This window comes from Rhinatrema bivittatum, chromosome 1 (genome assembly GCF_901001135.1).
Source record: "Rhinatrema bivittatum chromosome 1, aRhiBiv1.1, whole genome shotgun sequence".
In the NCBI taxonomy this organism is placed as follows: domain Eukaryota; kingdom Metazoa; phylum Chordata; class Amphibia; order Gymnophiona; family Rhinatrematidae; genus Rhinatrema; species Rhinatrema bivittatum.
In genome coordinates this window covers 163276229-163304057 of record NC_042615.1, presented here as the reverse complement: position 1 = coordinate 163304057, position 27829 = coordinate 163276229, and the positions used below count along the sequence as shown (strand labels likewise).

General features: G+C 39.6%; 1 protein-coding gene across 5 annotated transcripts in view; it reads left to right on the top strand.

The window, feature by feature from the left end:
- The window catches only part of TBC1D1 (TBC1 domain family member 1), a 480914-nt gene that overhangs the window by 293621 nt on the left and 159464 nt on the right, over positions 1–27829 (top strand). For all 5 annotated transcript variants that reach the window (XM_029589471.1, XM_029589507.1, XM_029589478.1 and 2 more), the window contains one exon: positions 26061–26246. In XM_029589471.1, the coding sequence (XP_029445331.1) occupies positions 26061–26246 (186 nt within the window). The remainder of the gene's footprint in view (positions 1–26060; positions 26247–27829) is intronic.

Below are 27829 nucleotides of genomic sequence, written 5' to 3'. Positions count from 1 at the left end.
CCTTTTCCACTGAGAAAATTGACCATTTAATCCTATGCTGTTTCCTGTCTTTTAACCAGTTTGTAATCCACGAAAGGACATCGCCTTCTATCCCATGACTTTTTAGTTTTCTTAGAAGCCTCTCATGAGGGACTTTGTCAAACACCTTCTGAAAATCCAAATACACTACATCTACCAGTTCACCTTTATCCACATGTTTGTTAACCCCTTCAAAAAAATGAAACAGAGTTGTAAGTCAAGACTTCCCTTGAGTAAATCCATGTTGACTGTGTTCCATTAAACCATGTCTTTCTATATGCTCTGTGATTTTGATCTTTAGAGAAGTTTCCACTATATTTCCCAGCACTGAAGTTAGGCTTACTGGTCTGTAGTTTCCTGGATTGCCCCTGGAGCCCTTTTTAAATATTGGGGTTACATTGGCCACCCTCCAGTCTTTCAGTACAATGGATGATTTTAATGATAGGTTACAAATTTCAACTAATAAATTTGAAATTTCATTTTTTAGTTCCTTCAGAACCCTGGGATACATACCATCCAGTCCAGGTGATTTGCTAGTTTGTCAGTCTGGCCTACTACATCTTTCAGGTTCATGATTGATTTTCAAATTGTTTCTTTAAATGTTCGGGGGATATCTACACAGGTAAAGAGAACCTGAATACGTCAATATTTAAAGAACAAGGGGGCAGCAATTGCCTTCCTGCAAGAGATACACGTGTTCCCTCAGGAGCATGCTAAACTTAAAAGAAGCTAGGTGGGACAGGTTATGGCAGCATCATTTTCCATCTAAATACAGAGGGGTATGCATTTTAATTCATAAGACTTTGCCATTTCAAGTTAATAGAACATATTGTGATCCTGAGGGACATTATGTTATTGTAGAGGGTATTGTATATGGATAGTCAATTAAATTGGTCAATGTGTATGGTCCCAATGTTGGATAGTCTACTTTATTTAAGAAGCTGAGTAAAGTCCTGGCTGGGTATGATGGCACTAGACTCTGTATGAGAGGGGACTGGAATTATAGCCCAGATCCTAGAATAGACAGGGCAACACAGATTATCTGGGGGATTAGGGAGAAGGATTCCGCAACATAGTGCAACTCTATAATTTGGAGGATGTGTGGAAACTAAAAATCCAACAGGTAGAAATTACATGTATTTCTCGCCTTGACACCAGGCTCACAGTTGGACAGACTATTTTGTATGTAACCAGAGGATGGCTGCAGCTGTTGTGGATGTAGATATTCTTACTAGTACCATCTCTGACCACCATGTGGTGCTGGTACGTTTTGGCCTTAGCAAAGGGGTGAGGCCTGATAGGGGTTGGAAGTTAAATGGTACATTGTTGGGGCAGAAGGCTTTCAGGATGCTGGATGATTTCCAGGTATATAATCCTCCCTCTGAATATTATGCTTTGGTAAGGTGGGAAACCATGAAGGCGGTGGTTAGAGGACATATGATATTATATTTTAGCTATCAAATTAGGGATAGATGAAAGAAACAAAATATTAGAACAACAAATTTTTCAATTACAAAAAAAACCCATAAGTATACTGCTCAGCAAAGACTTTGAGGCAACTTAGTCTGGCTAGGGTTAAACTAAAAGAGTTACAAATTGATAATATAGAAAAAGCAATGTAGTTTTCGAAGCAAAAGTATTATGAAGAGGGGAAGCAGGGTCATTGATGAAAGAGATAAATGATAAACAAGAGCAGACTGTAATTTATGGCATTAGAGATGAAAATGAATCCCATCTGATATTAATAGAATGTTTGCCGTATGCTTTGCTAGTTTCTATCAGACACAGTTACAGCCAGAGGAGGAACAGGTCAAGGCTTTTTTTAGACCCTTTGAACCTGCATAAATTGGAAAAGGAGGAGGGGTTGTTTTTTTCTGAGGAGGTGATACAAGAGGAAGTAATAAGAGCAATCAAGGATTTGGCTGGAGGGAAGAGTCCTGGACCAGATGGTTTTCCCCTGGAGTATTATAAGGCCTTTGTAGGAAAATTGGTCCCACAGTTATGTTCTCTGTTTAATTACTTGCATTCACCAGGAGCCAGAACGGGATCCCTGTTTGAGGCCAGGATAGTACTTATACCAAAATCCGTAAAGATCCTTTGGACTGTGCTTCGTATAGGCCCATCTCACTTATAAATATGGATGTGAAAATATTAGCAGAGTTTTTGCAGTTTAGGTTTGAGGATGCTTTGCCCCGTTTGGTCCATCTTGACCAAACGGAATTTATAAAGGGGCATTCCTCTGTAAACCATACTCTGAGGTTACTAAATTTAATACACCTAGCCAATAAAATTGCTGCTGCTGGAGTGATAATTTCAATGGAAGCAGATAAGGCATTTGACCGGGTATCATGGCCTTATCTGTTTTCTGTTTTGTGACACTTTGGCCAGCCAGAGTGTTTTATTGTATGGTTGAGGGCTATGTATTCTGTGCCATTGGCAAGAGTGGAGTCAAATGGGATTGTATCTGCCCCATTTGCGATTGGTAGGGGAACCTGACAAGGGTGTCCCTTGTCTCCACTACTGTTTGATCTTGTCATAGAGCCATTGGCTCAGGCAGTTAGATTTTCTGAGGATATAAAGGGCTTTAGTTATAATAGTAGCCAACATAAAGTGTCATCATACGTGGATGACACATTAATATATTTATTTATTTAAATAATTTATATACCGGAGGTTCCTGTATAATATACATATCACCCCGGTTTACATAGAACAGTAACAATCGCTACATTTAGCGGATTACATAGAACAGGATTAAACAACGAAGTTTTACATTGAGCAAAAGACGTAAACAAGTTTTTACATTGAAACAAACGAAGTAACAAGTTTTTACTTTGAAACAAATTAATAGAAGTAAGCAAATAGTAAATACTATTAAACCGTTAATAAACATGCGGTTAATAAATCAATAAATAACATGGAGATATGTAAGTCCACATGAGTATATGTATGTAGACTGTATGTAGACAGCATGAATATATGAATCTCTAATTGAATAAGGAAGAATAAGATAGATCTGAAAAATATCATTGTGGGAGTGAAAAGACTTTTGTCCTGTTCTTGGTTCTAGGGGAAAGCTAGTTTGAACAACCAAGTCTTAAGTTTCTTTTTAAATGTAGTGTGGCATGGTTCCAGACGCAGGTCTGGAGGGAGTGAGTTCCAAAGTGAAGGGCCCGCTGTCGACAGTGCACGTTTCCTTAGAGCGGATTTCGCCGGTTGTGTGATTAGTCTGTTCTGATAAGCGCTTCTGGTAGGTTTTACGGATTTGTGTAGTTGAATTTGAAATGTTAAATATATCTGACTGAGCTAAAGAAATCGTTGCCTGCACTGATGGATTTAATTGATAGATTTGGGGAAATCTCTGGGTATGTCATTAATTACTCAAAATCAGAGCTGAAGTTGGTCAGTCCTCCCAGGAAAACTCCAAGGGAAGAGGAGTGGTTTCGGAGGGCTAGACAGGGGTTTAAATACTTAGGTATCTCGATTTCCAGAAATTACCTCAGTTTATATAAAAATAATTATGATCCCATTGTTTAAAAAAAAAATAAATAATAATGATCTGAAGAAGTGGTCTTTGCTGCCCATTTCTATATAGCAAAAAAAATCAGAATTCACTCAGTCTCACCTCCAGGGAAAGATCACAGACTACTTGAAAATTTTGGCAAGAGTCTTTCAAAGTTCCATACTCTCTATTCGCATTGCTATCCACACGTTTTATATGGTACAATACATTCAGGACTGCATTCAGATGGTAAAAGCCTTTTCTACAGTCTGTAGAAAGTGATACTTATTATCCCCAACCACTTTTGGATGAAGAGGGTTTCTGTCACCGTTTCAAGTCTGTTTACAAGGCGTTAAGCTCGGCCTCAGTCAAGGCTCTATGCATGGCATGGCTTAGATTAAGCAGCATTCAGGAAGAGGTCCATGAAAAGTTGGCTATCTTGTTTCGCTGACCAACATTTTAGTGAGAAACTCAGAAAACAGTTGCTCAGATTAAAGATCAGAAAGTATTTATTTATTTGTATGTTTTTATATACCGAGCTTTGGCAGATGCCTTCACTCCGGTTCTCAGTTGAAACAACATATTACATTCATTAACGATTAACGTTAAAAAAAAAGAACAAAACATTTTTTACAGTAGGTAATGTTACTAACAATGAGGACAGTGATTAAACATTTGAAATATGTACATTAAGATCTAGGCATAAAAATATAGTGGAATTTACAATGCAATATAGAAGACCATCTTGTGCCATTTATATTATTGTGAAGACTATGGAGGTCCTAGTATTTCCATATAATATGGAATCTTATGGGGTGTTGCTATATGAGGGGGGATGGGAAAGTGACTTATTATGGGATACTATTGAAATATTGTTAGTATGTGCTGCACAGGGTTATCTAAGGTGTTGATGTTATATGTGTCCAAGGTGATGTAGAACAGGAGGGAGATGTTGATAATTGCGCATGTATTTCTTACTATGGAAGTGCTCGGTGTTGGGTGGGGTTGACAGGTGCTGTGATTCGTGTGACTGAGTTGTTTAACCAATGCCGTTTTTGTAGGTTTGTTTAAACAGCCATGTTTTCAGTAATTTTTTGAATTGTTTTGTATTGTTTAGCAGTCTTATGGTATCAGGTAGAAAATTCCACAGTTGGGGTCCGACTATTGATATGGCTTTCTGTCTTGTGCTGGTGAGTTTGGCTGATGGGACTAGGGGTATCGCAAAAAGGGCATTATTTGCTGATCTAGTGTTTCGTTGCAGTATATGTTTTTGCAGCATGTTATCTAGGCAGTTAAATTTGTTGTTGTGCATTGATTTATGTAGGATGGTAAGTGTTTTGTATTCAGTCTGTTTTTCAATAGGTAGCCAGTATCACTACAATATCATTCAGTGTCTCCCAAACGGTCCTTTACTGTGAGATGCTCCTTCATATATAAGTGCTGTACTTCCATGGATATCCTTACTGGTCTTTTGCTGCCTTTTCTAGCCCAGCATAATCAGCCATTTCCAGGCAGAACTTGATAGTGGAAATGCTGTCATCTTAAAACCATACAAGAGGCTTAATCGAAACCCGGGTATAGTTTTTGATCCCTCCAAACAGTCCTCGCTTCTCTATTCTGGTGGGGGGAAGAATCCAGACTGTCTTAGAAATGTGGCATCAGATAACCAAAGATGCTGCATCCTCAAAATCTTGCAGGTTGGTTACTGTTTGCATTTCTCCTGACTACCGTCTGTCCTGCATAGTATGCCTCTCAGACTAGATTTGTTACATTCATCATAGCTTCGCCTGGAATTCCAATCACTTCATTAACAATAAACAATAGAGCCAATCCTCATGTCCCAACATGGACAGGGCTTTAACTCCTGATATTTCCTCTTCCCCAAGAAGTCAGGAGGATTGAGGCCTATTGTGGACTTAAGAAATTGAACAAACATCTATTCTGAGAGAAATTCAAAATGTTCTCTCAGAATGATTCTTCCTTACATACAGAAGGATGAAAGGAACCTAAAAGATACATATGCTCACACACCCATCCCCCCCTTTCATTAGCCTTCCTTTCCTTTTTAGGTCATTTCTTCCACTACTAATAAAAGGTACTTCCTTTTGGATGGCGACAGCTTTGAGTATCTTTATGAAATGTGTCTCAGTGATAGCAGCTCATCTGCGTTATCAAGAAGTAAATTGTTTTCCATATCTGGATAACTGGCCAATAACAGCAAGTTCTCGGAAGGAAGTATTCCGTTCACTGCACAAATAGATTTCTCTTATGATTGGGTTTTCTAGACAACTTCAAAAATTCAAATCTAGCTCAGATTCATTGGAGTGTGGATAGACTCATTCCAGGAGAGAGCATTCCTACCTTTAGAAAGAGAAAATGTCATAAGATCACTCATTCATTAGCTACTTTCCTCTCTGCACTCAAAAGCCAGAGTGCTTGCGTGGTCTTAGGATATATAGTGGCAGCCATCCGTGTAGTTCTGGTGACCCACATCCATATCCATTACCTTCAATGGGGCCTGAATTCTCAGTAGGATCAGCTAACTCAACCACTATTGACTTTGGTACAGATCATAGGACATGAGGCGAGATTTGCATGATGGTTACATTTCATTTCTCAAAGAAGCTCCTCTTTGAGTGCTCCAATTAATACTGGCCACAGATGTCTCCACCAAAGGATGGAGGTTCACACATGATCCTCTAGAAACCAGGGCACTTGGTCTCTTGAGGAAAGCCAGTTTCCAATTAACCTGCTAGAGTTAAGCATTCTCAGCATTCTCACACCTTCAGGGAAGACACATCCTAATTCAAACAGTCAAATAAATTGCCTTGTTTTATATCTGTCAAACCAGGAATCACAGGTTCATGATCTCTTTCCCAGGAAGCACTGAAGATTTGGGATTGAGCAGCCAGGAATGTAGTGTTCTACAAAGCCATCTATCTTCCAGGGATTGCCTCAGTGTGTTTCATCCACACGACTTGTCACTTCGGCAATCAATATCAGAAAAACTATTTGACTTAAGGGGTTAGCCATCATTGGATCTGTTCACCTCAGAAAAAACTGTCAGTTCTACCCAGCAATTTGACTGCTCAGGACCCTTTCCTGCTCGATTGGGAAACCAGCCTCATGTATACTTTTCCACTGATACCATTGATTGTCAGAATGGTACAGAAGCTTCTCCAGGATCATGCATGTCTAATCTTTATAGTTCCAGCATGGCCAAGACAAATATGGTTTGCATATCTGGTTCAACTCTCCAGCAGGCCTTCCATACATCTGGGAATGGACCCTGCATTGTTAACATAGACGAAGGGGTGCTTTATCATCCCAGCTTCCCAGCCCTCAACCTGACAGCTTGAATGGTGAGCACTCAATCATGGATCCAGATCTGCCTAGAAAAATAGACAAACAAGTCACATCAAGAAAGCATAGACTAGAAGAAATTATGCTTTCAAATGGACTAGATACTCCAAGTGGTGCCATCAGATCACTTGGACCTGTTCTCTTATGAACCTAAACATTTGTAAAGTACTTACTCCACCTTTCTGATTCAGATCTCGCCACATCTTCAGTACATCTTAGCACCATAGCGGCATACCATGTTCAGATGAACAGTAAGCAAACTTCTACTCATCCACTAACATCTAAATTCATGAAGGGGCAATGGGATGTCAGAACTCCAATGCATAGACTGATGGTTCCATGTGATTTAAATGTTGTCTTTTCTCAGCTCATAAATCCTTTTAAACTGTTAACTTCACTTAAGTTCTCATCATGGAAAGTACTATTCCTGGTAGCAGTTATATCAGTCCAAAGAATCAGTTTACTCCAAGCATTCATTTACTATCCACCATATATGTAATTCTTTCACAATATTTATTTTTACATTTACAACCCGCAACATCCAAACATATTGACCCGTGCGGCGTACATAATAAACATTCATAAAAATTCATAGATGATAAAACTCTAAAACCAACAGTAACATAAAAATTATAGAACATATCTGTTTAAAAAGAAATGTTTTTAAAGATTTCCAAAAAAATTTCAATTCTTCCATTTTTCTCAAATCATTTCTTATTCCACATTTTCGGTCCTGTTATTGACAAGCTCCTATTCTGCATTTCTTGATAAATATAATCCTTAAAACTTGGTTCCCTTAGTAAAATTTGATCTGCTGAGTGTAATTTACGAAATTATTGTAAGTCTGTACCAAATTCAATAATGGATGCTCATCTATGTGCAGTGCTTTGAACAAAAGTGCTAACATTTTAAAATGTAACATTTCAGCCACTGGCAACCAATGTAAATACTGTAGAGCTGAGGTTATGTGTTCATGATATAAGGTTCCTATGATAAACCCTAGCTGCACCATTCATTACCAATTGTAACACCCTTAATTCTTGTGGTAATCCTACCTAAACAGCATTGCAATAATCTATTTTACTGAAAATCTGATAGAGATAAAAATGATTTAATCTGCCTAACCAAGCGTAACCTTGCAAATGCTGCTTTAGTCATCTTTTGTATCTGTGGTTTCTTTGTTAATCTAGAATCTGGGATTATTCCTAAATTATGAGCTTCTTGAACAATAGGAATAGTTTCCCCTCCAAAACATTCTTGTTTATCTATCCCACCCAATAGGGTGTTCCTCCGTACTAATTCAAAGTTTCTACCGAAGGTCATCTTGGCTTTGCATATTAATCAATCCATTGTATTATAGAAACATAGAAATGACGGCAGAAGAAGACCAAACGGCCCATCCAGTCTGCCCAGCAAGCTTCACACATTTTTTTCTCATACTTATCTGTTTCTCTTAGCTCTTTGGTTCTATTTCCCTTCCACCCCCACCATTAATGTAGAGAGCAGTGATGGAGCTGCATCCAAGTGAAATATCAAGCTTGATTAGTTAGGGGTAGTAGGGGAAGTAACCGCCGCAATAAGCAAGCTACACCCATGCTTATTTGTTTTACCCAGACTGTTATTCAGCCCTTATTGGTTGTTTTTCTTCTCCCCTGCCGTTGAAGCAGGGAGCTATGCTGGATATGCGTGTAGTATCAGTTTTTCTTCTCCCCTGCCGTTGAAGCAGAGAGCTATGCTGGATATGCGTGAAGTATGTTTTTCTTCTCCCCTGCCGTTGAAGCAGAGAGCTATGCTGGATGTGCGTGAAGTATCAGTTTTTCTTCTCCCCTGCCGTTGAAGCAGAGAGCTATGCTGGATATGCGTGAAGTATCAGTTTTTCTTCTCCCCTGCCGTTGAAGCAGAGAGCTATGCTGGATAAAGTATTATCCACTATGATGCCTAGATCTTTTTTCCTGGGTGGTGGCGCCTAATATGGAACCTAACATTGTGTAACTACAGCAAGGGTTATTTTTCCCTATATGCAACACCTTGCACTTGTCCACATTAAATTTCATCTGCCATTTGGATGCCCAATCTTCCAGTCTTGCAAGGTCCTCCTTTAATGTATCACAGTCTGCTTGTGATTTAACTACTCTGAATAATTTTGTATCATTCGCAGATTTGATAACCTCACTCGTCGTATTCCTTTCCAGATCATTTATATATATATTGAAAAGCACCGGTCCAAGTACAGATCCCTGAGGCACTCCACTGTTTACCCATTTCCACTGAGAAAATTGACCATTTAATCCTACTCTGTTTCCTGTCTTTTAACCAGTTTGTAATTCACGAAAGGACATCGCCTCCTATCCCATGACTTTTTAGTTTTCATAGAAGCCTCTCATGAGGGACTTTGTCAAACGCTTTCTGAAAATCCAAATACACTACATCTACCGGTTCACCATTATCCACATGCTTATTAACCCCTTCAAAAAAAATGAAGCAGATTTGTTAGGCAAGACTTTCCTTGGGTAAATCCATGTTGACTGTGTCCCATTAAATCATGTCTTTCTATATGCTCTACGATTTTGATCTTGAGAATAGTTTCCACTATTTTTCCCGGCACTGAAGTCAGGCTCACTGGTCTATAGTTACCCGGATCACCCCTGGAGCCTTTTTTAAATATTGGGGTTACATTGGCCACACTCCAGTCTTCAGGTACAATGGATGATTTTAATGATAGGTTACAAATTTTAACTAATAGATCAGAAATTTCATTTTTGAGTTCCTTCAGAACCCTAGGATGCATACCATCCGGTCCAGGTGATTTGCTACTCTTTAGTTTGTCAATCTGGCCTACTATATCTTCCAGGTTCACAGTGATTTCGTTCAGTTCGTCTGACTCATCACCCCTGAAAACCATCTCCGGAACTGGTATCTCTCCAACATCCTCATTAGTAAACACGGAGGCAAAGAATTTATTTAGTCTTTCTGCAATGGCCTTATCTTCCCTAAGAGCCCCTTTAACCCCTCTGTCATCTAATGGTCCAACTGACTCTCTCACAGGTTTCTTGCTTTGGATATATTTAAAAAAGTTTTTATTATGAGTTTTTGCCTCTATGGCCAACTTCATTTCAAATTCTCTCTTCGCCTGTCTTATCAATGTTTTACACTTAACTTGACAATGCTTATGTTTTATCCTATTTTCTTCAGATGGATCCTTCTTCCAATTTTTGAAGGATTTTTTTTGGCTAAAATTGCCTCTTTCCCCTCACCTTTTAACCATGACGGTAATCGTTTTGCCTTCCTTCTACCTTTCTTAATGCGTGTAATACATATGGACTGCGCCTCTAGGATTGTATTTTTAAACAATGTCCAAGCCTGTTGAACACTTTTAACCTTTGCAGCTGCACCTTTCAGTTTTTTCCTAACTATTTTCTTCATTTTATCAAAGTTTCCCTTTTTAAAATTTAGTGTTAGAGCTGCAGATTTACTTATTGTCCCCCTTCCAGTTATTAGTTTAAATTTGATCATGTTATGATCACTGTTGCCAAGTGGCCCCACCACCGTTACTTCTCTCACCAAATCTTGCGTTCCACTGAGAATTAAATCTAAAATAGCTCCCTCTCTTGTTGGTTCCTGAACCAATTGCTCCATGAAGCAATCATTTATTACGTCCAGGAACTTTGTCTCTAGCAAGTCCTGATGTTACATTTACCCAGTCAATATTGGGGTAATTTGAAATTGTAGTTTATTTATAGTGAAAACAAAGCGCAGTACAAAGTAAAACAAACAAATTAGGCAGCTCACCTTGAAGTTCAGGTATCGCACAAATAACAAAGGACAGTGCAAAGTTAAAAATTTCATGTCGCTCTCAAACTTTAAACATAGCAGGTCTTAGCGTAGGTTGGGTCGCTATCTGCTCCCCGGGGCTTTCTTAACCCTTCTAGGACTTGAGGTCTTATACTAGGGTGATGGGCTCCTCCCTTCACCCAGGTTTTCTTGTGGGTCTGAACCTTAAGGCGAATCGGGCGAGACTGCTGTGCCTGGTCCCTTAAGGTGGTCTGAGGGAGCTTTCTGTATACTCCTTCACAAAGCTGTTGAACAGTTTTGAGCAGGTATGGGTGGGAGCAGCTTTCTCTTAAGCCAGTTTACTAGGGTACATTGCTTTGAAAATTGTCCTCCCCTTAGTGTTAAAAATACCAAGAGCTGTACTCTTCAGTTGCATTCATGGTAGACAAGCTGTGAAATACTGCAGAGACCAGTAGATGGCAGTGTTGCTCATGCTATGATGAGTGTCTAACTTGATATGTTGCAGTTCTAATTTCTTTAGAGATTTTTTTTTCCTGATGGATCAAAACTGTTCTTAATGCACAGCCTTCATGAGACACAGTAACTTTTGTATCTTTTTTTTTTTCTCCAAGTATTTGCCAGTTCTTCAAAGAAAGTAAACAAAAACGATCTCTTCCAAACTCATCATGGATTTTAGATTTTACTTTTCCTGAGTTATAAGTCAGTTTAAGGTAATACAAATTTAGATTTTTACCCATACTGACATTTTTTACCTTTTTTCCATTTTTAATTTGGAATTTAATAGATTTTGAAAGAATCACTCTGAATATCTTCTAGAATACAGATTTGATTTCAACTTCATAATGTGACATAAATCTGAAAACTTAAATGAACAGGTCAGTCATTTTTGTGACTGTAGTTAAACGTACCATCTGTGTGATAACATTTGTGTAGCAATATATGGGTCTTGCTCCTTGCAGAATTGTAGTAAAGTGTCTAGTTGTAATAAATATTTTGCAACAGCTAAAAAGTACTAATTGCAGCACTAACGATGACAGTTTACTTGACAGCTTTAAGGATGTAAGTTCATGTTGAAGTGTCCCTGTAAGTAACATTAGTTTGCAACATTTTACAGAGTATGGTCAGATGCTGTACAATAATTAAATGTTTTACTTGATTAAATGTAAATCTTGCAAGTGTAAATCAGTGTGCAATGTACAATAAAACTTTCAAACTAATAAAGTCAATCTAAGAACAAAATAAAACTAAAATAGTACAACAAAAATTAAAATAGAATCATTAAAAAGCCAAATTTTGAAAAATATGATTTATATTCTGCTTTTCAGGCACTTCAAAAGAAATTGCATTCAGATACTGTAGGTATTTCCCTGTCTCCAGAGAGCTCACAATCTTAAGTTTGACTTGAAGGAATGGAGGGTGAAGTGATTTTGCCCAAGGTCATCAGGATTTGAACCTTGGCTTCACAGTAGGGCCCTAACCACTAGGCTACTCCTCCACTCTACAAACAAGAGCCAGATAAACATAGGCAAACAATTCTTGAATTAGCTGATATAGCTAGTCTATGCATTCAATAGCTATAACAACCACAGCAAGGCCGGGTTTCAGAGCTGTGATTACTTCCTGTCTCTGTTTCCCACTACTGTCCCATCAGCACTGAAAGAAAACAGGAATTAGACCCTGATGGTAGAAGCTGGGGTCATGTACAGTTGAAATGAACAAATACTGGATCCCCATGAACCCTTTTAGCAGCTATTTTTTTTAAATAGCAAATTTCAACTAATTAAAACATTTTTTTATGCTACAAGGGCTGTGTATTATGATTAGTGACAGGGGACCGTAAGGACCTGGCCCATTACAGGCTGTTTCTGCTATCAAAATGCAGAGGCTACAAGAAGGAAAAGCAAAACTGTATGCACTGTCATGTTAAAGGAGCTGCATTAGTAGAAGTAAGTTTTCAACCAAGCTCTGATTTTTTTTTTTATTTTGAATTTTGGGATTTTATTACTTTGTGAAAAACTAAGATGGAAAACCCTTTACTTATTTAGATCTAATTTTTCTCTAGAGGCAGTTAAAACCCAGTTTCTCAAACCCAGAAAAAACATGAAAACTTCATATCTAAATCAAAATTAGCTGAGTTTAGAGGAAAATTTGTTGTCAAACTTGTCATACAATTTTTTAAATAACCCAGTTACAACTCTGGCAGATAAGCAGGCAAAATAACACAAATGCAAACTAAAGAATGCTTTCTGACAACTTGTGCTTATTAAATAATTGTAGTGTAATAGGATCTACTCATGAAAAACAACTTTGAAAGTTATTTGTAAATGCTTTTCTGAAAGTAAGAGCTCTCAGAATAAACTGTTAAGTTAGTGGGGGGAAAACCCTTGTGAAGTGAACTTTTGTATGTGGTTTTCAAACTGAAGTGCCTGGAACATGCTTGCATGGTTTATGTTGCAATTAGGTTCTTCTTGAAGTCATGTTAATATCCCTGCATGAAAATGCATTAAGGCCAAAAATTACCTGAGGTGGGTACTTTTCAGTTTTGCAGCAAAGAGAGGGAGCATGTTTGTGTCTTCATTTCCCGGGGATAAATAAGGTATTTTCTTTTGGAATTAAGCCGAATGAGTCCTAGGGTTTGTTGCTGATGGGTGGGTGGATTTTTTCAGACAACATGGGCAGCTGTGATATGTCAATGCTTATTGTTCCCAGGACTCTGATTCTTCCAGTCAATAAGTGATTCATGAATGGATTATAAAAGGTTGCAACTTTATTTACAAAATAACCAAATATTTTGCCCCTGAGCCAAGCATCTTTCAAGGTGGTTGGATTGCCTATTGTGGGTCAGCTCAGGATTCCCAGTTCTGCCAGCCTGCTTAGTAATAGACCACATCCTTGTAAGCCTTGGGCCCCCAACAGATTTCTAAACTTAATGGCCTCTTCCTGGTATGGCTGCACTCAGTTGTGCTTTGTGGCTTACAGAAGTACCCCAGAGACCCTCACTATATTTCTAGGCTAGGATGACTCCTAGTGTGACTGCATCCAACATATGCCTGGTGGCTTCCCGAGGCAATTCAGGTGCCATGCCAGGCTGTCTGCTGGCCTAGTATATCCCTGTCTTAAATGCATCCCTGTGCAACTCAAAGTGCAGCTGCTGTGAGAAGGTCCCCTCCATGCTGCTAAGATAGGGCAGCACCCAGGATAAGGTACTGTGCGTCACATTTGTGGTGACCAATACACACCTTGGCTTGGGTTACCCCACTATAGGTGTGTAGTAGTGAGAATTGCCCCCGTGCCGCCATAAATTTAAGCTGTAGCCTGACCCTGAAAGAGGAGCGAGAACACTTTCTAGCACTTGTTTTCAAAGAGGTTCTCTCTAATTTTAGACAACTGAAAACTACTTCATCAATAAAAGACCCTTGCCTTCGGGTGTCCCGTTCTGTCCTCTTTGTCAAAGGCATGCATGCATTTAAGAGAGCATGTCTTTTTGCTGGCTTCTTTCCTGCTGCTGAAGTTCTGTAACTTAAGTTATGTCCAGTTTTGTGAGGCTGCCCAGACTGTGCATGTCACAGTGGCATAATAGTCCTGCCATCTATACTTGGTTGACTAATCATGTTAGCAACATTTATGACACAGGAATTTCTTTCTATACCAGAGATGTTATGGTGGTGCCAGGTTGCAACCAGGAGTTATATTCATAGTAATCACAGCAGAAAAAGTCCATCTGATCCATCCAGTCTGCCCAGCAAGTTTCTTATGGTAGTAGCTGCCACTCCATGCATGTTACCCCATGCCTTATGTTAATAATAGTAATACCAGCAAAAACAAGGAACAAATTACTGTCATTCGAATAGAGTCTGTTGTCTCAGACTGTGCTGCAGTTGTCTGTATACTTGAATATACATTCCCCATGAATCTGGTCTCTTGCTAATTCTGCCTGTCTGCCAAAATGAAGGCTTTTTAACAATCTTGACAATCCTTTGGGATAGGTCAAGGCTGGCACACAACCCTAGCTCGATTGGGCTGCTCAAGGCTTATATAGTCCCACTTGTATGGTGCCTCATTGGAGGTAAAAAGATTGATGAATGCTCCTAGGCCACAGGATCCTAAGGTGCCCAATTCCTCTGGTAGATTTGACAAGGACTCATCTTTTCTGGGTATCCATTTACTGCAAAGAGATTCTTCTTAAGAAGAGAGACAGTGGTATTACCTTAGAATATGAGACATGCTTTACCTGTGCCTTAGCATCTAGCCGTAGGCATCCGTGGCTTCCTATATTACAACAAATATATTTCAAGTTACTGTTGCTGGATTTCAGAATTGTGTATGTCTGTTCCTCAGTTATCTGTGCAATGTTGTATTTTTGTATTAACCATTATGACCTCTGCATTTATCACAAAATTTACTTGAGACTCCTGCTTTTGGTTGAAACAAAACAGAGCTTTTTTTTCTATAGGTCCATAACCCTGGAATTCATTACCATCTGCTATTAAATCTATAGATAATTTTCCACTTTTTGGAACATGTGTAAAGCTTGTCTTTTTACAACAAATGCTGAATTGACTTTGTATTTTGCATCAATTAATTGTATTATGTTTCCGATTGTATTTGCTTTCTTGTAAACCGCTTTATAGCCTATTCAGGAAAAGCAGTCTATAAATTTGAAGGTCAGTGTGTGTATGAATATTTATTACTTGGATTAATTTCCTGCCTTTTTAAAAACCAAATCCATTCAAAACAGTTTGCAGCATATTAGAATAATGAGCTCATAAACTTCTTCAGCTAATCTGATACCTGGCCTATTGTCCTTGATGGCCTGAATTAGGACTAGCACACAGCTCTATTTGTGTGTCTTTTAGCAGGCACAGTTTATTGCCTAGCACCAAGCTGGCAAGAGAAATAAAAAGTAGCATGCATGAAAATAGATGTGATCACCAAAGAAAGAACTAGGAATGAGACCAAAAGAGAAATCTGTTGAAAATTAGGCAAGTTGATATTTTAATTAGCTGTAAGTAGTGTGGTTGCCATGTGTTAGTCCACTTGAATACTCACAATTAAATATTGACAAAATGATCCCTAATGGCTAGAGGCTGGAAATAAAAGAAATGGGGTAACTTTTGGAGTAACATTTCTGCATGGGTGTAACCTGCATGGAATGGTAGTTGCAACCCTACAGAAGGCATGAGGCTAGCCTGTAAGGAGCGAGTTAAAACCCTAACCACCACCTGGGCAGATTAGATGGATCTTTATTGTCATTGACTATGATACAAGGTTGGATGCTGATACCATAAAATATAAGTGAATCTTAAGACATTCTAATGGTGGACTGCTAGTGTGAAGGGGAAGGTTTGATGAGTTCTCAGAAAATGATAGTATAATTTTATGGTTTATAATGAGTTAAGAAACCCAAGTCTGAGTCCTTTCTTGTCAGTCCCTATCATTTTAACCTAAAAAATCTCATGCACCTGGATTATATTAATTTTTCTTCAATTATACTGATAAGGTTATTGATGCAGTGGACTGGTTCTTAAATGCTCTTCCACAGAGGAGGAGGTATTTTTTCGTTTTTTTCCTGTGGTCATTGATCTTGTGTCTCTGTGAATTGACTCTTGCTTGAATCAGCACTAGACAGGCTGTTCTCTCATTTCTCTTCCTTTCTCGTTGTAGCATTGCCCTTTAAAGAGAAGTGCCAGAATTTTTTTTTTCCTCTGCCTGTTGAGTAGGTACATTGTTAAACTTGCATCCTCTAATTAAGAAATTTTATCAATGCACAGTTGTTTCTGAAAAATTAGCGAGTACCAGTAATTTTGTCATCTCATGTTAGGGCATGCACTGTGGTGCATGCAGATTGTCAAATATTCTGTGCAATTGATAAACACTTCTATCCACTAGATTTTTTTTTGGTTACAAAAATGACTATAATCAAAATGATTCTCCTCTGAAAGGAATAAAGTTGCCTGTATCCTTCATTGTTTAAGGGAAAAGGGGCAAATTAAAAACAAAATTAGAAAAGTAAAGCTCTTCAGTTTTGCAGTAGGAAGCGAACATAAGAACATGGCCAGACTAACTGAGCCTTGCAGTCTGTCATGTGTTTCTATATGATGACTAATGTGTGTGAATTTAATAGGACACACCATGTACATTTCAGCCTAAAAGAAGAAAACAATTTGACCATAACTAGATTGATAGGTTTTCTGTCGCTTTTTATCTCCCTGGTTCCTTTATCTCCATGTTATTGTCCATGGTGTTCATTCTTTGTGTAATTCCTTCCCTCTTGGGGACATAGTGGCTCTCTTGGGTTCTCACTTGAAGACATGCCTCTGCAGGGGGGGGGGGGGGCATCATGCTAGTCTCCTCCTTATTTGACTCCCTGTTCATCTCTCTTGACCCTTCCCTCTTTGCTTTTGGCCTGTGATTGCGTGGCTCCAGCAATCAGGGCTTCCATCTCCTCTTCAGCTCCCCTTTTCCAAAATATGTAAACTCTTGCTGCCTTTCTGTTGTGCCTATGAAACTTGTGTTTAGACATTTATTTATTCTTTTTTTTTTTTTTTTTGGCATACCTTTCTGGGATGCCCACATGTGCTCTTGGAAGATAATTTTCAAACAAATGCATGCTGTGGCATATACGTGCATATATGGCCAAGAGCAAATATACGCAAGTATTTTATAACCTACGTGTTGTGTATCTCTAACCTGCAGCACACGTGTATATGTAGGCTCACAGGCGAATACATGTAGTGCAAGGAAACTATGTATATTAATGCGTTGAGCATGTGTACTTTTCTTACCTATTTTAAAATACATGCACATATTTTGTATGTACGAAAGTAAAGTAGGACTTTGCATAAGTGTAAGTTGGCCAATTTTAAAACATACACATGCAAATAAAAATAAGCAATTTACCAATGAGCCCACCAGTTTGCCCAGTCCTTTTCCAGGTCATCAAGACCTTCCTGGTTCTTCAGCATGAACTCCCATTCCTCCAGTTCACCCAGACTTTCCACCCATTCAGTACTTTACAATAAATATGTCTAAATGCACTTTCATCAGGTGATTAGCCAGTGAAGAAATATGCTAGTAAGTTTACAAATGTACAGCTATAAATATCTTTTAAAATAGAAACCTACACACGTGTTAGCCCTGCCCTGGAACATCCTTAGACTGTTCCTTTTTTACACGCATTTGTGTGTGGATGAAAGTGAAAATGCATGCATATGTTTTCTTTTATAAAATCCGGAATAAGCACGTAAAAGCTACTTATACACGTTTGTGCTAACTTTTATATGCGTAAAGTTTTGAAAATTCAGCCCTTCACTTTGCATCTAACTAAAATTAATGGGCAGTTAATATTGATCCAGCAGTTCCCTCTCTCCTCATCCTTCCTCCCTCAAAAAAATACTAAATGTATACCACTGTCAGAGCTCTGTTTTACATTTTTTTTATTCAGGTTAGATATTTCCCGTTTGGGTGAGTTAGGAAGGCTTTGCAAATAATGAATTTACTATATAGTTAGTACAAAGAAGTCCCAGAAAATAATTGCAAGAACCCAAAATATACCAAACGTGGAGCCTCTGTGGGTGTTTGTCACTTTTAAGCAGATGGAATTGTATAATTTTCTTGTCCTTTGTACTGTAACTTAGTTGTAAACTGTCTCTCCCCCCCACCTCCCATTTTCCCCAGAATGTGCACCTCCTTGGGTGGGGTGACTGAAACAATGCTCATCATTAAGAAATGACACAAAATCATTGGACCAAACTTGTGACTTTTATTATATTAAAATGTATGTTTCCTGTTTCAGAAGAACTCCAGATGGTGAACACCATAAGAAAAAAAACAATGTAAAATAAACAGAATAAAACAATAAAACAAAAATATGAATATGCATAGTAACATAGTAATGACGGAAAAGAGCAGATGGTCCATCCAGACTGTCCAGCAATTTGCTTATGGCAGTAACTGCCGTTCCATGCAGGTTTCCCCCACGAGTTCTGTTTAAGGTACTAATTGCCACTTCATGCATGTTACCCCCATCAGGAAATGTTACACCATCCCTTTCTTTATGCCTTTAGGGATCTGCATTGTTTGTCCCATGTCCTTTTGAATTCATTAACTGTTCTCATCTTCACCACTTCTTCTGGGAGAGCATTCCAGACCTCTACCATTCTTTCCGTGAAGAAATATTTCCTGATATTGGTTCTGAGTGTTCCCCCTGGAGTTTCATATCATGATCCCTAGTTCTACTGTTTCCTTTGCAGCGGAAAAGGTTTGAAGTTTGTGCATGGTTAATACCTATCAAGTATCTGATGTTCTATATCATATCTCCCTGTGCAGAAGTTAGTATAGCTGTGCTTAAAAAAGGATTGGATAAGTTCTAGGAGGAGAAGTCCATTACCTGCTATTAAGTTCACTTAGAGAATAGCCACTGCCATTAGCAATGGTAACATGGAATAGACTTAATTTTTGGGTACTTGCCAGGTTCTTATGGTCTGGATTGACCACTCTTGGAAACAGGATGCTGGGCTTGATGGACCCTTGGTCTGACCCAGTATGGCATTTTCTTATGTTCTTATGCCCCTCCTCTCCTCCAAGGTATACATATTTAGATCCTTCAGCCTTTCCTCGTAGGTCTTCTGAAATAGACCACCCACCATTATGGTTGCCTTCCTCTGGACCGTTTTCATCCTGTCTCTATCCTTTTTGAGATACACTCTCCAGAACTGAACTCACCAAGAATCTGTACAAGGGCATTATCGCTTCCTTTTTTCTGCTAGGTATTCCTCTGTGCAGTCCAGCATCTTTCTGACTTTAGCTACTGCCTTGTCACATTGCTTTACCTCCTTCAGATCACCAGACACAATCACTCCAATCTTCAAGCTTTCTTAAATCACTTTTCATTCTCTGTACTCCTCCAGGCATATCCACTCTGTTGCAGATCTTCGTATCATCCGCAAAAAGACAAACATTTCCTTCTAACCCCTCTGCTGTGTTGCTCATGAAGATACTGAATAGAACCAATAGTAACAGAATTGTCAACAGTAAATAAAGCTTAAACAGAGCCAAAAGAGAGTGTTTTCTGAGACCAATTGCTGAAGCAACTCATTTGCAAATGTTATCTCTATCAGTGTTTCCTGATTTATAAAGGACACCTTACTGTGTTACTATGGCAAATGCTATTGACCACTTGATTATCTCACACTGATTTTCTTTTTCTAAATATTTTTTTTTATTTTCCTCTTAGAAAAAAAAATGAGGGTGCAAGTCTGACTGGAAGTAGTTTTCTTAAAATCTTTTCTGCACGCTCATTTAACCTTTGTCCCCCATATGATCATTGACCTTCCCAGTTTAACTGAGTGATTCTAATTTTGCAATCTGGGCAGTAAACTAGCAGCCCTATCTAAATTGTTGAAAATCGTAATTTCTTCTGATTTCCTGGCTCTGTTTTTCTGTTGCCCTTATGCTTGGATAGATAGGTTTCCATGCATTTTTTTTTTATTTTGTTTTGTCCAAAGTTTTTAGTTTGGGTTTTTTTTTTGGTTTTGTTTTTTTTTTACATTTTCACCTATTTAGAATTGTGACATGCAATGCTGGCACTGTACTATTGAATGCCCTTGCCTTGGGCTTGGACACTCTATTGTCAGCTTGGCCATAAGCACTTTATAAAAGAGGCGTTAATTTTGGTTTCTGTTCTGTAAAACTTGGAGTTAAAAAAAAAAAAAAGTGCATAGAAGTAAATCTCTGCAACAGCCTACGATCTCTCCCCCCCCACCCCCCCTCAAAAAACAAAAGTTATTAATATGAATATTGTGTGCCAGAGGGAAAGGTTTGGCCATTTAAATAAGTGCACATTTTTTTGCAGGTCTCAATCTCTGGTCCCCTCCTAACGGAATTTTAAGTATCCCCGTATGGTTCTGACACAATTTTTTTTTATGGTCAGCACAGTGGCATTACCCTGATTTGTTTGAATCCACAGAAATGGCTAAGTGTACTGAAGCAGATTTGAAACACTTTGGATATTTGTTTCTGCACAGGTACACAACCAAAATAAGAATGGAAATTTATTTGATTTGCGCTGACTGCTAACAGACAGGCCGATACAGAAAAACGTGTGGGAGAGCTGGCGAGCGCCCAGGCCACTCTCCTGGGCGTGCGATTCAGGAGGGTAGCCTATGCAAATTAAGGCCCACGGTAAAAGGAGGCGCTAGGGACACTAGCGCGTCCCTTGCGCCTCCTTTTTGACAGGAGTGGCGGCTGTCAGCGGTTTCTCAGCCGATGCTCAATTTTGCCGGCATCGGTTCTCAAACCTGCTGACAGCCACAGGTTCGGAAAATGGACGCCAGCATAATTGAGTATCTGTCTTCCGACCCACGGGCCGATTTTTAATTTTTACTTTTTTTTACTTTTGGGGCCTCCAACTTAATATCTCTATGATATCTCTATGATATTAAGTCGGAGGGTTACAGAAAAGCAATTTTTTCTGCTTTTCTGTGCAGTTCCCCGGTGCCGGCAGAAATTAGCGCCTACCTTTGGACAGGCGTTAATTTCTGAAAGTAAAATGTGCGGCTTGGCTGCACATTTTACTTTCTGTATTGCGTGGGAATAACTAATAGGGTCATCAACATGCATTTGCATGTTGCGGGCGCTATTAGTTTCGGGGGTGGGGGGGGTTAGACGCACATTTTCGACGTGCTGTTACCCCTTACTGTATAAGGGGTAAAGCTAGAGCGTCAAACGCGTGTCTAAACCTGGGCAACAGTGTGCTCCGGTGGATACACTGTACTGTATCGGCCTGTAAGGCACGAGGATGGTGGTTGTCTGCTGCTGTTTCAGAGTTTGGTCACCAAGTTCTGATCTTTTCCCCCTTTTTTTAGAAATATTGCATCTCCCTTGCTTGCTGACTTGTCCTTTAACTAAAAGGCTGGTAGAAGCATACAATCAGTCCTAATCATTGATTGAGTGAACAACGAATAAGTAACTTTTTTAAAATTCTGCATCCTCTTAACTTTTCATAGGAAGGTGAAAGAGCAGCCTGGATGAGGTCAGGGGCACACAGTGCATAGTTTCAGTTTATAATTCATGGTTCAACCTTGCCATAATAACTCCTCAAAGAATATAAAGAACCAGGTTGAACTTTAGCAGTAGCCTAGTGGTTAGAGCAGCACCAGAAGCCAGAATTCAAATCCTGCTTCTCCCACTGACGCTCCTTGTGACTTTGGGCAAATCACTTCACCATCCATTGCCTCAGGTACAAACTCAGACCAGGATTCATCAAACTATCGCATGCCCATCCACCTGGTAGTCAGCGGTACTGGGCAGGGGCAGGCCTGCAGAATCTCATAAGTTGTCTGCCTTCTGAAGCCAGGAGCACTGTGGGATAGCAGCCATACAAAAAAGATATTCTGGTTCTGATGACATCTCAACAAAAGCAAAACAAACTCCCTTTACTACCAGACACAATAGCCTTCCTTATGAAAAGACAGTAATTTACCACTAAAGCATAACCTATTGAGAAAACACAACAAATAAGATTGATATAAATGCCTACATGCTAGTAAAATACCTCACCTCGGTCACACACCCAGAACTGACCTCCACCAGTACAGAAAAACCACAAATTATAAATATGGAGACAGAAACTGGAATGGAAAACAAAAAAAAACCCAATCTGCATACAGTGCAAACCGGGAGAAATATAACACCCAACATAGTCCCAGGATCTGCAATAATGCACACAAACAAACCTGCACAGGTGCACTCCTATCTATGAAAAGGCAACACTACAACTATTAACCCAGGACCTAAACACTAATACACTTCCTATTAGGAAAACAGAACAAGCCAATCTGCTATAGAGCCCCACAGAAATAATTGTAAAGCTATACTAAAAATGTTACAAAACAGCTGCTGAACAGAATAACATCCAGCAATTAAAAACTCATAAAAGTTATTAAAGCATGTCCAAATATCAATTAAATATTTCTAAACAGCAGACATCGCATAATACCCAATAATTAAAATGGCAGTCAATCAAGAAAAATAAACTCAAAAAGCCACCTTTACTTACCCTCTCCAGCAACTCTCCTACTCCTTTCCCTTCCTGGCCAATAGCCCTCACCAGAAGCAACAAGGGCTGCTGAAGCTTTGTCCTCACAGTCCTCTTCCTTAGCACCCACAACTAGTCACACATACACACCTATCTAATTAGACCCCACGACCAGTCTCTGGCTCTCTCACACACATCAGCCATCTTCCTGACCAGCCTCTCACTCTCAAACAGAAACACCTCACCTCCCTGACCAGTCTTTCAATCACACACAAGCTCTCAATCACACACAAATGGTCTCTCACCCATTCACACAAGCTCTCACCCAGGCACCTATTCACACCCACACGGACACCAGTTCTCACCCAGGCACCCATTCACACCCACTCGGACATAAGCTCTCACCCAGGCACCTATTCACACCCACAGGACACCAGTTCTCACCCAGGCACCCATTCACACCCACACGGACACAAGCTCTCACTGCCAAACCTCTTCTTCCTTTGCTGCAGGGATAGGCTTCAGTTCCGCTGAGGCTTTACTCCAGCAGGCCTTCTTTTTTGCTGCCACGGGAATGAACTCCCATGGAGGCCTTGCTTCATCAGGGTTCAACACTGCCATTCCTTCCACCCCACCCCTGGGATATGCGATGCCCCTTCTTCTTGCCTCACCGGCCAATCAGAGGCTTCCCATTGGGCAGTGGGGGCAGGAAGAAAGGAGGCTTCCCATTGGCCCACAGGGGCTGGAAAAAGGGAGAAGGGAAGTACAACTGGGGCAGTGGGACCCCGGGAGCCGTGACACACCTGTCGGTGCTCGGTGACAGACCGGTTGAGAATCGTTGACCTAGAGAGCAGATCTTGCTTAACAGTCTTTACTTATTTTCTAGTGATGTGTATATATATATATATATATATCTGTGTATGTATGTATATACACAGTTTTTGTTTTTTTAGTTTTCTGATGGCTAGCCAGCACTACTGATATGATCAGCAATATAAAATGCTTTTAGATGACTGCACATTGGGATTTTTTGGAGAAGCATGGAGGCTGGTTAGGCAAAGAGTTCCTAGCATTTCACATCCAGAAACAGTAGAATTTAAGATGGTAACTCTTAAACGAGCAAGACACACCCGTATGTGCATGCTTCTTTCATCATCCATGCAAATGCATATGTGTGCTCCTAATTTTAAGCATTTTCACAAGCAACTGCTATACGTGCATTTTCCATAGGAATTGGCTTGTACGCGGACAAGTGAGCTCATTTTATAATATATGCTCATGAAGGAAATGACCAGTTCTACCGCTTAGTCATCAGTTTGCCCAGACTATCTGGAGGTCATCAAGACAACCCTGGTTGTCTAACTTGCATTCTCCCCCCCCCCCCCCCCCCCCCCAGTTTACCCAGATGCCTCACACAGTCTGTATTTGGCTCTTAATAGTTTTATTCTGATTTACACCTGATAAGTAGCAGAAGTAAATATTCAGAGCTAAAAGCCATATGCTCGCTCGCATTTGCAGGATATAAAATCACAACTTTCACGTGTATATGTTGGTCCCTCCTGGAACACCCATGGTCACCCCAAATCCGCCCCTTTTTTTACACGCTCAAAGATATTTCCGCATTGGTACTTGCACGCGTATGTGTGAGGCTTATAAATTAGCCCCAGCGCGAATAAGCACTACTTGCGTGCACATCTGCTGTTTTATGCACATGCCTCTCTTTTAAAATTCATCTTTAAATGTGTACAAGAACAAAAGCCTTGGAGACCAGAGGTAGCAGGACACAGTGCCGCCTTTTGCAGGATGTCCATACCTCCTGTCCTTGTCCAGTGTTTGCAGTTTCTTCAGCTGTAGACACAAAAGAGAGAAGCCCAGATGGTGTTGATGTTTTCATCCTGTGGTTAGTGAACTTTAAAAGTCCAATGCTGAGTGTCAATTTCCAGCCCCAGACTTTATGATACAAACACACTAGTTAAAGATTAGCTGGCATTTTGTTTCATCATTGTGGGTTTTTTTTTTTTTTTTTTAAGGTAGCTCAAAGCATCCGCCTGATTCACTAAGGGTTTTCTCCCATTCTGTGTGTATGGGAAAATACCTTGATGAATCAGGCCCCATGTTTGCTTTCCAGCTCTCCATCACTTCTAATGGAGGCTTGATAAATGTGTTTTGAATTTGCCCTTCCCATTTAGACCCACCTGTTTTTCTTGCTGTTACAAATACTTTTATGTGCACTGAAGCACGAGCTCTCTTGGCTGAATTGTTTTCGCCTAATAAAATGTGGCTACTCTGTGTTAGTATCAGTCTTGGCTGTTCATTACCTTTTTTTTTAAAGGTGCAGTACTATCTGGACTACCCTACTGCATCAGTCCTGCTCTTCTGGATGCTAAGTCTTAAGCTCTAGTCTCCTTTTCTATGGTCCAAACATTTTCTTTCTTCTATTTTATTTTTAGAAAATATATTTCTTTATTGGCTGCTGTTGAGCCAAAATAAAAGTGCTATGGTCACAACCGGAGGGACAAAATGGAAAACACAAAACTGTACCATGAAGTCACATGTCAAAATGTCAGCCAAAAGTTAACACCATACCAAGAAATAAAAATAGAAATACTTTATATTTTTACACTTACACCGAATAATTTTTCTCACTATAACTTCCACTACAAAAAAAAAAAAATTCTGTTTACAGCCAAGTACTTTCTTTCTGGCATTGAAATAAAACAATGTCTTTATGGAGAGATGAGAGCATGTGAAGTACTGAGGTAAGCTGTAATTTAAATGGAAGCATGCATGATTTGTGGATTTGCTTCATTTTAGATTGCTATTGGGAAAGTCTGTCTCTTCCCTAGCAATAGATAAGAAGAATTTATACAGATTAATAAATTTTAGCTTACTGCTGCTGGATGATATTCCAGATGGCTTTAATAGGTGCAGTAACCTTAGACATGTCTCTATGTCTTAAAGAAACCTTGCAGGAACACAAACCTGCCACGTATACTTTGTCATCTATGTATAGTTCGTGGTGTTCTCTTCAAGTTCAGTTCCTGTTGACTCAGTGCAAGCTGCATATTTTAGTAAAATCTCTGTCAGGAGGAATAACCGGTCAATTTGCTTTTCTAAGTTCAGTGTATTATACGCAGGGTAAGTGTGTGTTCAGCCTTTTGCTTTTTATAAATTTGGGGGTGCTATGAGTTTAGGCGGTGTCTGTTAAATTTAACAACAAGGTTATAACAACAAGCTCTAAAACAAACTGTGGCGTGCATTGTCCAAAATATGTATGTCTCGATTGCTGAGAGCCAAAACGAATGCAGGTTATTGATGATATTTTTTCCTTCTCTTTGTGTTCTTTAGATCGCTCAGAATTGGGAGATCTACCACCCAGATCTCCACTAGAGCCAGTTTTTGAAGATGGATCCTTTAAGTCGGTGGTAGAAGAAAGGAGCCGAACATCACGGGAAATCCGTGACCTATGGAAGAAAGCAATTCTTCAACAGATACTACTTCTCAGAATGGAAAAGGAAAACCAAAAATTGCAAGGTTAGTCAAGTGAGTAAGAGTTTGCAAAACAGGTTATGTGCTTTCGTAGGTATTTTGTCCCCTTGTATTTACTTTCTACAAGGGCCAACCCACATTCAGATTCTCATGAAAAAATTATTCTGGTGTCTCTTAATCTCCTACTATCTGAGTGCTGTTGCCTTGCTCTTATTTATCTGTTAATCTCTTCTGCAATACAAGTGCATACTTTAAGGTTTTAGAAGTAGACTTACCCCAGATTTATTCTTTAGTTGGAAGGATGTCCTGCCAAAAAAGTGTTGCATGGGTTATGGCATGTTAATATGTGCAAGTTAGATGTTTTTTGGTAATAAATTGTTGAATAACATTTTTACTGACACTGAAGAATTAAACTGATTGTTCAGTTAAATGAGATGTAGACAGGCTGTTAGGACAAATATTTTAAAGGCTTGAAATGGTTGTGCATAGGTAAAGCATTTTATTTCAGACTACTTAGAGATTTGCATACAAACTCTTGAGCAAAACTGAAGCAAGTTCTCCATGGACAATGCCTTCGTGCTGATTTTTACCAGCTCCATAGGGGAACAGCGCTCTTCCATCATGTTTGTCCTTCCCCACCTTGAAAAAAAAAACACCTATGTGCTGTGCAAACCCAAATGTAACATCAGGCAGACCTACAGCCCAGCCATAACCATCAAATGCATGTGCATTGTAAATAGAACTCGCGGCTCAGAGGCAGTACCGCACATATCATGTGGAAGACCTGGGTTCAATTCCCATTTCAGGTCTAACGAGGCCGGAGATGGTGGAGGCAGCATTCACAGGCCTGGAGGGGGGAGAAGTCGTAGCCATTGTACAATGGCAACACATAAATGCTGAATTTACAGCCCATGATTGCAGGGTTCTGTAAGGAGCTCCGGTGCATGGCCTCCAGCAGAGGATTGTTGCTGTAATGACTGGGTAAAAGTAAGTGGAGAAGGGCATACATAGGGCAAAAATTCCTCAGGTAATTGTGAACGAAGGCTCATGGCACTGGATCTCTGCCCTGGTTCTAATTGAACTGGAAGCTCAAAAGGAGCAGGAGGGAAAACACTGGCAACACTGTCCTCCCCCTTCCCCCCCCCCCCCCAAAAAAAAAACATCTTTCTTAGTGTCCAGTCAGATGTATCCTGAACAAGTGGGTTATGCACCCCACCAGCAGATGAAGAGAGAGTGAACTGTCGTAACAGTATATATACCCCTGCAGTGACATCAGCCTGCCAGTATTCTCGGTCTCCAGCAGATGGTCCACCAGATCCACCAGATACAGATCCTCTCAATCCACTGCTAGATAGCTCCACCCAATTCCTACTCTATACCTGCGCTAATCACGTCAGCTTCACCTGAGAATCCGTGGAATAGCCAGAGACTTCATCAGATCCTACAGAGGAATTTCACTAATTGATTCTATAAAAGAAAAAGTTTTATTTACATTCACCCAGCTTTTTCTTCTATCTGCATTCTACTTGGATTTGTCCAGTTTTCTTCTAATTTACAACATCCCCAGCTTCTAGTCTCTACAACCAATCTCATGCATACCTATAATATCCCAATCATTCAATACCAAA